Source organism: Erithacus rubecula (genome assembly GCF_903797595.1).
Source record: "Erithacus rubecula genome assembly, chromosome: 3".
NCBI classification, from domain to species: domain Eukaryota; kingdom Metazoa; phylum Chordata; class Aves; order Passeriformes; family Muscicapidae; genus Erithacus; species Erithacus rubecula.
The window spans coordinates 110,016,115-110,029,652 of record NC_136689.1 but is presented as its reverse complement, the minus strand read 5'-3'; the positions used below and the strand labels follow the sequence as shown (position 1 = coordinate 110,029,652).

Below are 13,538 nucleotides of genomic sequence, written 5' to 3'. Positions count from 1 at the left end.
CACAGCCACCAACCACAAAATATAACCCCAGGTTAAACTGAAGATTTTGAAGGCTTCTAAGGAAAAATTCCAGCACTTCTAGTAGTTCAATATTGTACTTTTTTTTAATCGACAGTGTGTTGAGATTCTTAAGACAAACACCGCCTTAGAGAGATTGAAGAGCTGGTAATGAAGAAATTCACAAAGCAAATAATGGGAAAAGTCTTGTTGGGGAAATGCTAGGTCCTGCCACTATCACTAAGGCAAGTATTACTTTGAAAGCAAATCTACTGAACCAGTCTGTGTTTTAACTGACTTCATTATTAGTAGAACAGCAGAACTTGTACCTGAAGGTATGGAATTATTATGTATGGAAGTAATAAAAATTGAGAGATTGCAGCTGGCTTTTACAGAAGAATAGGCTTACAGTCTTATGCTTAGTTCTCTTTGACACAGAAGGGAATATTTGGCATGACCAAACATTAAAAGAATACTTTTAAAAATAATTTCTTTATCAAACAGTGTGTACAGTCACAAGAGATAATTTGGCATGTTTCAAAGAATGATGATGCAGAATATAGGGCTCTAGATAATATAATTTACAATATAATTAAAGCTCCAGTGTCTTAAGCAACCCAGCATTCTGCCAAAATCAGTAGTTTTGAAATACTGAGAAATACTCAGGGACTGTGATGACACCAGAGGAAGATGCAGAAAACAGACAAGAGTTGTGATGAAAGCCGTAACTTATGGTAGATTGATATTCCTCTACTGGAGAAGGAATGACTCTCAACAGAAGAATTATGCCCTAAAAACTATGCCTGAATAGTAACAGAAGCAGAAAACCACAGCCCAGAAGTAGTTTCGTCGAACACACAGGAACAATTCAGAGCAGAAAAGCAAACCCATCAAATTTAAATTCTATTTTTTTTCCTGTTCCTATATTGTTTATCCTTGACATACCCATCTGGTGGGAAAAGCTGCTAAGCCACAAGACCAAATGTTATCAGAGTACATATTACTGTTCTGTGGAAACCCAGAACCCAGGACTCCAGACAGAAAAATGAACTCTCCCTATCACTCAATTGTAAATTACCTTCAATGAATTTCATGGAAATCTCCAAAGGTAATAGCATTGTTACATTATACCTGCATTACAATGGACTCTGGCAAGTTTTTAATTTCATTTATGCAAACATTAATCAGAGATAGCCAAGGCTAATGAAGTTACACTTGCTATATAAAGCAATAGAAGCAACAATAAAATTAAGTTCTAGAATGAAATCTCAGGAGGAGAAGGCTATAAAGGAGCACCAGCTGATTTATTCAAGTTTTACTAACTTTCTTTTTTTTTATTTTTAACTTTATTGAATATTCACTGTGTACTTTTAAGTTACTACACAGTTAACTGTGCTTTCTATCAGACTACTATTCTTGATTTTTATTAGGACAATTCAATACAGTTTAGTCTCATTCTCTTTTTGTGGGCCATTTCTCTGTGTTTCTTATGGTTGCATGTGTGAGTACAGGGATTTTGAAACTATATGGTATTTTGATTGTTTTTGTGAGGCATGGCTGTGTTTTATTTGTTTCCACTATATTATGTTGATCCCTTCCAGCACTCTGCATCAGTTAACACTTCCTTTAAAAAAACTGTGCTAGAAATTTTTTGTCTGGCTGATTTAGATATCAAAAGATACTTTCTGTCCCATCTGTCACTGATTCCCCATCATCTGTTCATTAGGCATGAATTATTTAATCTAAGTGACATATCACAGATTTAACTACTGTAGGCACAGTCCTGACCAAGGAGTTGCATGAACTAGAGAAAATTACTGGAATTACAGGATCTTGAGAAAGTCCTGAGTAATGTCATGTTTCTGAAGCACATCTCAAAGACTTTTTTGTCAGCATAAAGAAATATCTCCATTTGTTTGGAGAAACAGGACAGCACTAGTTTAAATCCCATGAATTAACTTAATCTACGTGTTTTACCTCTAGTTTCTAGCCACACACCCCACCCCTTTCCTTCTTATTTTTCCAAGAAAAAGTTCACACAAGAGTGTGCTTTCAGTGGAAGTCTGAGGAAGTTTGTGGAAGAATTTAGAGTGGACCCTTCTGAAGATGGATATGCAACACAAACCATAACCAAGACTATTTAACACAAATGCAGAGAAAGTTCTTTTTACTTCTTCAAATGAGTATCTAGTGTAAACTGGTACATCAAGAAGATGCAAGTATAAAGCACATTCTGAGATACACTCTGCCCCATGCAGTTGTGAACACATTTCCTAATTCAAAATTCATGGTCATAAAAATGACCACTCCCTCAGAAATACTTAATCATCCTTACATGTTTCTTTGAATCTTTTTTATTACCTCCAATATCTATTTTTGAGAAAAGTCACTTTCCATATGTTTTGAATTCTCTGGTGTTTCTATAACAGCCATATTATACCTTAAATGTATCTTCATTGTTGGGATTAAACAGCTGCTGTTTCCCAGATCCCAAAATAATAGGACCAGAAGTTTTGTTTCCTCCATAAGCATAAAGGAATACTGTTGCTGTTGTGCCAGCTGTTTCAAAATCCCCAGTGGCTACAGTTATCTTCCAGTCTCCTTCTGCAGAAAAAAAAAAAAAAAAAAAAAAAAAAAAGCTTTTAAAAAAGGTTACTTATACAAAGCAGTTTAATTGAAAGATTTAAATGAAAGCATAGTTTGACCCAAGGACCCTGACTATAATATACCTTAAAGGTAATGATGCTGGGAGAGGCAACAGAGGATTGGCCAAATACTATATCATTCAAACTCATCTTAAGTGAGTGATGGATCAAAGACCAAGCAGGTTTACACTGCACTAAAGCCAGAAATATGAGCACAGAGATAAGTGAGATTTCTAGTGGTAACCTCAAGTGCCAACACAGAATCAGACCACCACTCAGAATTTGGATTATGTTCAACAGTATAATCAAGAAACAGGAACAATGTCAAAGCATCCCAATTAAGTACAATTTACTCTTATTTTAGATTGAAATGATACATCAAGAGAGTTCCATTTGCCTGGATGGGAGCATGGTATTGAAATCAGTATTAAAAAAATGATTTTGCATAAAATTCTGAACTAGATTAAAAGTCATTAGAAAATGATTTTTTATAAAGCTCCCTGACACTAAATTGTCATCTCAGCTCCCATACAATGTATACATTATTTAAATATTCAAAAGCAGCTTAATATAAATCTTATTTTAAAAAAGAACAATTCATAATTGTAAAATGCATTTCTACATCTGAAAATATGGGATTGCACACTTCTCCACCCCTCATTGATTGCAGCTTTTGTCTGTGTGATACAAGTTCCACATAGCAACTTAAATTCATTCTGTTCATGGAAAACAACAAATGAAATACCAGCCCACAGTCATCTTATAAATAAATGCCATAGCCTACACTGCAGTTTTCTTAGTAGAAAGCTGTCTGGTAATGCCTGCATGATTTAAATCTGTTGTCTGACAGAAGTATTTATCTTGGGCCAGCCTCATTATCACTCAGTAATTTGCCCCACAAAAATTGAACTGGAGCAGGAAGTTTGATTTCCTGTTCTCCAAGTCTTTAGAGGTCTGGCTGATGTCTGGTTTGGGAAGGTGATAGAATTTTAAATGAACATAAATATGCAGCTAGAGATTCAAAAAGCAGCAACAGCTTGTTTGTTCTGTCCAATCAAACCTGGCCCAGAGACTGGGGGAAGAAATTATCCCTTTGAGCTCTGCTGCTGATGAGACCCCACCTGGGGGAATGCATCCAGCCCTGGGTTCCCCAACAAAAGGATGTGGATCTAGTGAAACAGGCACAGACAAGGGCCATGGAAATGTCTGGGGGCTGGAGCAACTCTAATGTGAACAACAAAAGGTTGTTCAGCTTGGAGAAGAGAGGGTTTCAGGCAGGTAGATTATATTGACAGCCTTTCAATATATTAAGGTGCTTAAAAGAAAAACAAAGACTTTTTACAAGGACATGTAGTGATATGCCAAAGGGGAATGGTTTTAAAGTGAAACAGGGTAGATTTAGATAAGACATGAAGAATTTCTTTTTTTTTTTTTTTTTTTTTTTTTTTTTTTACTGTAAGGATTGTAAGACACTGAAATAGGTTGCCTGAAGAAGCTGTGGATGTCCCATCTCTGGAAGTGATTGAAGCCAGGCTGGATGGGACTTTGAGAAACCCTATCCAGCGGAAGATGTCCCCATCCATGTCAGGGATATCCTTTAAGATTTCTTCCAACCCAAATTATTCTACAATTCCATAAAGGAAGTGAACCATCCAATTTTCATTAAGAATTGTCAGACTCCAGTTTGTGAGAAATTCTTTTGTGCCTTTGAAAATCTGCATCTTCACAGCTTTCTCTATAGACTCACTTCCTTGACAAAAGAACCATCGCATCAGAAAACAAAAGGATAAACATGAATTAGAAGAGTCAAAAACATCTATACACTGATGATGGAAACAAACAGCATCAGGCAAGGGCTCCCTCCCCTACAGAAAAAGTTTTTTTGCAAAAAATTCAGCCTTTTCCATTTTCAAACAATATAATGCTTATTTCCTAAAGATAAAGTTCATTTGAATCATTTGACTGGAAAACAAAGACAATTCCATTTACAAGGGCTTATGAAGAATGGTGCATACAAGAGGTAAAACCACTACTCCTCCTAAAATTTCAAACATCATTCAGAAACACTCATTTTAAAGCAGGTAAAACATATTTCTTTTTGACATATTCATTGATTAGTTGAGCTTCCAGTGGCATTGATGGCCCTTTCTATTGTATCAACCTCTCAAAGTCTATCTTTTGTTAAGCAATAGGGCTCTGAAATTATGCAGTTGCTACTTTTGAGGCTGTATTTTCTATCTAGTTCAGCTCCTACCTCCCAGGTATAAGCTTAGTATCTATAAATTCTTGGCACACAACTACCCCTCTGAAGGTAAAGTAGGAAATCAAACTTCCCTGAAAACATCGTTTAAAAGAGCTTTGTTTTGAATGCCTCTATATTGACTTTGAGGCTTGTTCCTTTTTTCTGGAAATAGAAAGACTTGTGTTCAAAAAACAATGTGGGTATAGGAAAAGAGTCCTTAAATTTCTAATTTTTCTAATGCCAGAAATCCTCACTGCACTGCATGCTTCCAAATAGAAAAGGGAAACAGTAAGAAGTACAAAACCAAAATTTTTGTTGGCATAAAAAGCTGGGTTATTCTGATGAGGTAGAGTACCAATAGTTAATTAAAGACTGATGAGGAACACACTCAGAGGGAAAGAATATAGATAAAGGTGTTATGACAAAACTTTCTTTTAGCATACAAAGAGGAAATGGGCAACCTATCACCTGAAGTTTTGGGGGCATCAGAAAGTGGTATCTTACCACTTTCTATACATATTCTTTTGGTTCTTTTTTTTGTCTTTTTTTTCTTCTTTTTTTTTTTTTCTAATTTTCTATATTATTAGAAACATTACAATACACTAGAAAGATCTACTTTCTAGGAAAATAATTCTGTTTTGTAAAAAAAAGTTATACAGAAAGAAAATGTGAAAGAACAGCTCATGGGGGAAAAAAAGGTAAGTGAACAAACCCCCAATCAACCACTAAACCAGGAATTGGAGCAGTCCCTCTAGGTGTAGGATACACAATTTCAAGTCTCTCCCACTGATCATGTTTTACCAAGTGCCCCAAATAAGAGGCCATTACAGGCAGACACTTTTGGCTGCCTCACTCTGACTGAGACTTTTGCACAGCTGAAATGACACAGCCCAGCTGTAGGTGCAGAAAGGACTGAGCAGAACAATTTGAATTAAGGAAAGGAGCATCTCTCAGGGCAGGCCATGCAAAAGTGAGGTGTGAGGAACAGAAAAAGCACAAAGAGTGATGAACAGAGAGCAAAATACTGCCTGCTAAAAAAGGCATAGAAAGCAAGAAGGACAAAGATACTTGTGACTCAAAAGAAAATCTGTAACAGGATAGGATTTTAATATGTTTTCTAAAATAACTGGTGAAAAAAAATAAAGTTAACTACGTACCATAGGAACAAAGTTTAGTACAAGGTATTTGGGTCTTCATTGATATTTTGATCAATACAACAAATTCTGAATAAACATTTTCAGACTTTCTCACAACACCTTCTAGGTCAGTGTTCATCATACAGCAGGAAGCACTTCTCATAGCTGAGAAATTCTAATGTGTTATTAAGAAATTAATCTGCTCTGGTTGCCAGGACAGAAAAGTCAACCTGAACAAATATGAATTCACAATTAAAACAGAAAATTAAAAACTATTGTTGAGAACAAAACTATATATAGGGCAGGAAAAAGAATCATGTTTAAAATGTTAACAACAAAAAGACTGAAATTAAGATACATCACCAGTAAGTACTAGAAAAATAGTAATTTTTCAAAGAAGCAGAGGGAAAAATAATATTATGGAAAGAAAAATAACAGAATAAAAAGAAAGCATAAAAAAGCTATTTATTAAATTAAAATGTGAAGTTCAGAGTTTACAGAAATATTCAGATAGCGTGCAATAATTAATGTTTTAAAATAAATACAAATGGCAACAAATGTGCAAAGCAATTAGTTTTGAAACAGAAACAGTCTTCATTAAAATCAGAAAACAAGAGCAGCATTTACCATTTGCTTCTTGCATTTTCAGCTGCTGATTTTTTTTAAACTATGCAAAACAAAAATCCATTAATCTAGGATATTTCCTTTAATATTACAGAAAATGTTTGGAAGAAGATATCAAAAAGACATTCAGTTTTTCTAGCCAATATAAGAAAACTCTTTCTCATTCATTCCCTTCTTACTTCCTCACTATCACCTATATAAAACATATTCTCTCAGAAATATAGCAAAGCAATATGCAATATCAGTTAACTCTGATATTTACAGCATAAAATCTGCCCAGATTTCATCAGAGGAAAAGGGTTACTAATTATTGTTCTTCCTTCCATAAAAAGTTAAAAAATATTACCTTGAGGGTACAGCTCAATTTCTGAATGGATTATACTTTGACACATAAATGGAAGCCACCTAAGAATAAGAAAGAAAATAAGAAAGCAGGTAGAAATCAATTTTTATTTATATTACCATATAACTGAATGGTCCATATCTGATTTTTATACTGAATACACCTAACAGCAAAGAGTGTCTACTCCTAAAATTTTAGTATTTGATTTATGTTACAGTAGAAATTATCTGACTCAACAAAGAAACTTCTTTTGTGCAAAAGTAAGAGCTATGTAGGTGTGAAATACACTTCTATCAGATTAAGAGATTCATATGGTACTACAGTACTTGTTTCTATAGGTAAAAAGAAGAATACAGCACAGATCATTTTTTTCAGAACTATGGATTAAGAAGTATAATTTCTATGTATCTATTGCAATATTCTTAAAACTACAGTTCAGTGTTAAAAACAAAGATGAAACCAATCACTTCTCTTTCATATTCCTCCTATAAATTGAGGACAGGTTTAGGTTTCCTAGTCATGTTATCCTAGCCAATGTATAATTTTGAAAATTTTTCATTCAGAATATGGATTACCAACAGCTTTTGTTTCCTCTTGCTTGGTAAAAAAATCAACTCTTTTTTTACCAGAGAAGAAATGCAACAATCATCTGGGCTGTAGTTTTTTATTTCCTCAGTCCACTTCCATGGACTGTCCAGGAATGACCTAAGTCAATCAGTCTCCTATGAAGCCTATTGGGATTCCACTGCAAGCTGGGCAAGAAAAATCCAGAGCAACTTACAAAGTTTCCTATTTTTTGTCTTGAAAATTCATATGAGGTACTCCCTAAGAAATAAATTTTCTCTTACTAAACTACTTATTTCTATCACTTCTGCTAAAAACTGATGACACAAGTATGTTCCGTACTCCTAGATACTAAAAGGTATCAGCAACTAATAAACACTGTATCATTGAAATAGAGTAGAAGCTGTTAGATATTCAGAAACTAGTATCAGGTTTTTAAGGCAGATAAATGCTCATGTTCCCTTGGTTAAATGAGAAGAAAGAACTTTTTCATGTCCTAGATCAGAAAATAGCTGGGTAAAATAAAATAAATGTGAGGCTGAAGATTAATGAACTAGATTTCTGAAAAGCAAAAACCTTCTCCCTTCTTGAATAGGGCACAGGTACATTTTGGCAAACATGGAAGTTACACCTGATCCTCACCACTGATTTATTTTAATCCCTTTCCAGTTGAAACGTTTCCTTGTAGAGGAGTTAGACATTAAAAAAAGAAACACTTGTTCTTTTTAACACTATCACAGATTAATAAACATCTGGTGTTAATTCTCACAGAATTAACACAGCAAAGTGTCCTGCCATTCGCTGTTCCTAAGACATCTTGCTCACTAGAGCTGGCTATGACACAAAGAAAATTTCACCTATATTTTTTTAGAAAGGTAGCAAAAACAGCTAGCAAAAACAGCTGGTCTGCATCCAAATCTACTCTGAGAAATATTCACTTTTACATTACTATTTATAAGCATCTTACTGGTTGAAGAAAAATCTGACATTTAGAGGCAATCAAGGTGAGAAAACACCTTTATTCCTGTTTTTAAGGATGTAACACCAAGAATTGCAAGAAACTGCTCAAGGTTATGCAACATATTCGTTAAAATCCAGACAAAATAATCAGTCAATGTGCATTTATTAAATATTATTAATTAAAAATTATTTGTTATAGTGCCTTGTCACACAGTCATATTGTTTCTCTTCACTTTATTTCTCTTGAGTCATGCATATACTCTTGAGAGAGACTGGAAACTCCAAATGTGGGATTATCATATTTTTCTAAAAAGGCAAAATTAAGTATTTATCAAATGACTTTTAAGATGTTCATTTACTAACTTAAATGGAACCTATACAAAATAGTTCTGGGCATCATATTTGTCTCTCTGGCCATGCTGTAAAGAGAGTGAATGCTGGAATCATAATGTCCTAGATGAAAAACCTGGTTTCCTTCCCATTCAGAAATATACTTAATTTAGAACATTTCAGGTGCTTTATCTTTCCTCCCTGAAAGGTAAATCATGCTTACAGCACTGATACTGTAAGATAAGGCTGTACTCTAAAATCTAGTAATACAGACTCAATATAAGTGTTTAACCTTTGCTACAGACCATACAGAACATTAATTCAAGCAATCTGTTCTGGAACAACACATTTTGTGGATTTTATGAAACTGTGAAATAATCAAAACATGTCTTTGACTGAAAAAGTCACAATTAGCACATCGATTGATATTTTTACCAATAAATATTGAAGAATACTTAAGAATATTGTTGTAAAAAAGTACCTTTCACAATTGAAAACGTATTTTGAGTTGTTCTCAGCTTCTCTGACAATGACTTTATCACAGTACCAACGCTGGGACTTGGTACTGGCCTCACAGTGCAACAGCACCTTCTGCAGCTTCCCAAGGGATACAGCTTCCACTTCAAAAACACTGACCTGGAAGACAGAGGAGACAGCACTCTGCAGTTTGCTACCAATAAGGCACTCCAAAAACTGAAGTTAAAAGCCTGATCAACTCCCATAATGTACAAAGATTTCAACTGGTTTTGATGATAGTTGGACTGTACTCAATGAGTTCGGATCTGAAAAGTTAAATGTCTTTTGATGAAGTGTCACAGAAAATAAGAAAACACAGTCAAAATCAGGATGCAGTAATAATCCTAAATAAACTGGGCTTTTACAGCCATCATCTTAAATGCTGCATACAGCCATTTAGTATTGTTTCAATACCTTGCCATTTACATTTCTCTAAGTAAGAAAGACTTGAAGCTATTATTTCTTTTGTTGATATCACTTTAAAACAGACCTTCTCATAATTTTCTCTTTGTGGTTTCACCTCCTCTACTTACATTTTATTCTACTGAAAGAAACTGAAATCTGGCATGCCATTCTCCCCTTGCTATTCATTTAGGCCTGTGCTTGTAGTTGGAAAATATTGTTTTCATATAAGCATGGAGCTGATCAGGTTCAGGTCGATAATTTCTGTCCCAGTAAAAAGCATACAGCTTTCTTTCTCTAAGTGTAATGATCCAGATCATTCTTCTTAGCAAAAAGAAAAATGAAGGGTGGAAATACACTGGAAAAATCTTAACTGTAAAGTTCTTAGTCCTCAGCAAATGGCAGAATTGAGACTGCCTGTGCAAGATTACTTATCCCTTGTGTATAGATAATATATGATCACAAGCTAGTCTTTCTAAAAGATTCCTGCCTCAAAGTGTGCTCAGGAGGATGACGGATTTTCAGTATCTCTTTTTATCTTCATTATCTTTATGACTCTATGCATTATTTACTGCAACCACCCAAAGAGCTCAGTGAAATGGAACTGATTTCCCCAGTGACTTCACCTTTGCACTTCTCCCATAGCACCCTGGTTTTCTGCAACTGCTTAATCTCTTTTTTGAAAGGCCATCTGCATAATATTTCAATTTACCTACACAGTTAAAGCATGGAGTTTGCTGCCAAAAGCTGTCAAAGTGGTGTGGATGCGCAACTGAGAAAGAAAAGGGTTAATTTACTGAAATATTTAGCATTTCAAAGAGCTTACTAGGTGCAGAGCAAAATTGTATTTGAACTCTGTTACAGCTATGGTTAATCAGAAAAGTTAAACTGGTTATGCAGCAAGGCACAAGCATGAAAAACACGGTCACTCAGGAAAGTTTTATTTTAAGCAATTTGCCCAACATAATGCAGAATATCTGTGGCAGGGATGAAATCAAGTTCCTCAAGTCAGCATTCCACTATCTCTGCCATAAAATGATATATCCCTGTCCCAGTGTCTTATTCACCCATTTCCATAACAAAGTGTACTTTGAACCATTCCCCTTAGCCCCTGTGTAAATAATATGCTGAACTGACTATCAATTTGACTAGAATAATGCCCCCAGAAAATTCCACTTAAATTCTGCATTTGAATTTGAATAGAACTTTATCTCTCATACATTAGCAACAGCATAAAATATATATTTTAAAATTAGTATAGATATATTTAAAGTTTCCCAGTGGGTTATGGCTATTTTTAGCACTTTAGGTACTGCTTTTCATTTTGCAATTATGTGTTGCACTAACAGCTTGATACCATTGGTTATACATACAAGTGTTAATCCTCAATAGATCACAAAGAAACAGGCTCAATACAAGGTCACAAGAAGGCTAGTGACAGAGATAATATTAAATTCAGTAGTTGCTAAAATTCAACCATACTGCAGAAAATTAGGACAATACATCTTTTACTTTTGGAAGAGTTAGGAGGTAATCATTTGAAAGAAAAATTACTTTACTCTCCTGTATAATTTACAATATTTTACTATTATACATTATAAGAAATTCATTACAAACAGATCTACTAAGATCTGAAATCATGGAACAATTTCTGTACACTCTTTACAGCCAACTGTAACTCATCACACTTTAAAACAATATGTTTTAAATTCATAGGCAGCTCTTCTCAGCATCTGAGGGTGAGGCCCTCAAATAATTTTTCTTTCCCTTTTCCTGTCTAAGTCTTCACTCATCCTATTAATTCCTGGGTCAGTAGAAGAATATTTTCCTTAGTTCTTAAAAGTTATTTTGCTAAATTTATGTGGTTTGCTCCATTATTATTATTATTAGGAGCTAGTATAACCTGTATATAGTTGTTTTTCAGACTTACCATTCCTCTCTGAAATGTCACTGGTATATCAGTTTTAAGAAGTCTTAGGCCAGAATCTCCTCTTTTTCCATTGATACACAAATAAACTGCAGAGCCTGTATCAGCTTGCTCCAAGACACCAGTGTGGAAGTACACATGGTAGAAAACAACTTCCAAAAATAACCAAAAGAAGAAAATGTAAGTCATATGTAACCACAATTAATTTTATTCATAATAGCTTAATGATAACAATGATAGTAAGTCTGATCTACAACTTGTTTTCTGGAAGATACTCTCCAGGAATCAAACTATTTGCTTTTAAGATTGCTAGGACCACAATTAAGCTGGTATTAATACTGAAAGACAGATAGCCAATATATAAATTACTGTACACACATGGATAGATAGATAGATAGATAGATAGATAGATAGATAGATAGATAGATAGATAGATAGATAGATAGATAGATAGATAGATAGATAGATAGATAGATAGATAGATAGATAGATAGATTTTCCAGCTTCCACTACTGGAAGTTCACATAGAAATTCTCTATCATCATGATTCTTTGATAATCATGTGTTTGCTGGAAAATTCAGTGTTTTCTTGCTCTTTAGATGTTGCAGCATCACCTGAAGTAGAAGCAATTCCAACTCAGTTCCAGAGTTTTGCTTCTCAACAGCAAAAGATGTTTCTGTATATATCTTTTTTTTTTTTTCTACCTCAGAAAACAGTAACACAGTCAGTAAATATGACATACAAAATTCCAGTATGAATTTTTTTTTTTTTTTTGGCCACTACTATGCAACAAACAAATCTGTAGTTGAAACCTGTGAGTTTGCCATTTGAAATGTCACCAAGTCTGGTTTCAGTGATTAAACCACCTCTATGTAGCACTGCTTGAAGAACTGAAGACTGAAGACTTCTGGTAGCTGCTGTTACATGACACTGAGCTTTTGGAAGGTGTGAAAAAATGGACAACACAGATTTTTTTATTTTAGAATGAAAACAGGACGAAACTCATCATCTACATCCTTCTGAACTTTGACAAGCAGAGAATACATTGGAATCTTAAATTAATTTTTATAATCTTTGGCTCTTCTACAGCAAAATGAAAAACAACCTGTGTACCGTCACCATCAATATATTCTTAAGATGGCTAGAATTCCAATTTCTAGAGTTATTTGCTGCTATGTGGTGAGACAGCTGCCTTACTTGTTTCCTATAATTACAGCACTCTTTTTTCTCTTTTATGAAGGCAGGTTTTGTTTGTCTTGAATTACAATACTTACTACAGGGGTTTTCCAGGGGTCTTGACTAGCAAAAGGAAATCAAAAATTTTCTTTCTGCAGCTGCCTTTTTGAGTGTGCATATAATATGCATAAGCCTTGCAAACAAAATTATGAAAACAAGTACTCACATCCAAATTCTAATACTTAGGGAATCAGGGCAATAGATGTCTTTATCTCACTTTTCCAATAAAATATTATTTAAAGTAAAATTAACACTGCTTTCAACACCAAAGCATGTATTTATTCTAACATGGAATACTTTGGCAGCACTGATTCCTAATCTCTAATAGTTATTGGCAGAGCCCCCATGCTGATTCATAACAATTGCATATATTAACTGCTTTTTCAGAAAAACACAGCTTTCAAAATGATTTATTTCTCGTTGTGAAATGAAGTTTTTGAAATCCCTGGCTTACCCTATGAAATTTGGAACAATATGTTAAAGCAATATTTTGTAGCAACCAGTCTGTAGGATTCCTGCAATCATTTGAGCAACTGAAATATTTATACTCACATTCAGTTTTACTGCAGTCTCAGTTAAGATCTCTGGGCTAATGTAAAAATCGGCTATTATTGA

The 13,538-nt window shown here is 34.4% G+C and overlaps 1 protein-coding gene across 1 annotated transcript in view; it reads right to left on the bottom strand.

Moving 5' to 3' along the window:
* The window catches only part of RP1 (RP1 axonemal microtubule associated), a gene marked incomplete at both ends in the record, with an annotated part of 160,715 nt that overhangs the window by 101,410 nt on the left and 45,767 nt on the right, over window positions 1-13,538 (bottom strand). The window contains 6 exon segments of the mRNA XM_079299550.1: window positions 2,438-2,601; window positions 6,648-6,687; window position 6,991; window positions 6,993-7,049; window positions 9,323-9,477; window positions 11,690-11,838. Of these exon segments, the coding sequence (XP_079155676.1) occupies window positions 2,438-2,601; window positions 6,648-6,687; window position 6,991; window positions 6,993-7,049; window positions 9,323-9,477; window positions 11,690-11,838 (566 nt within the window).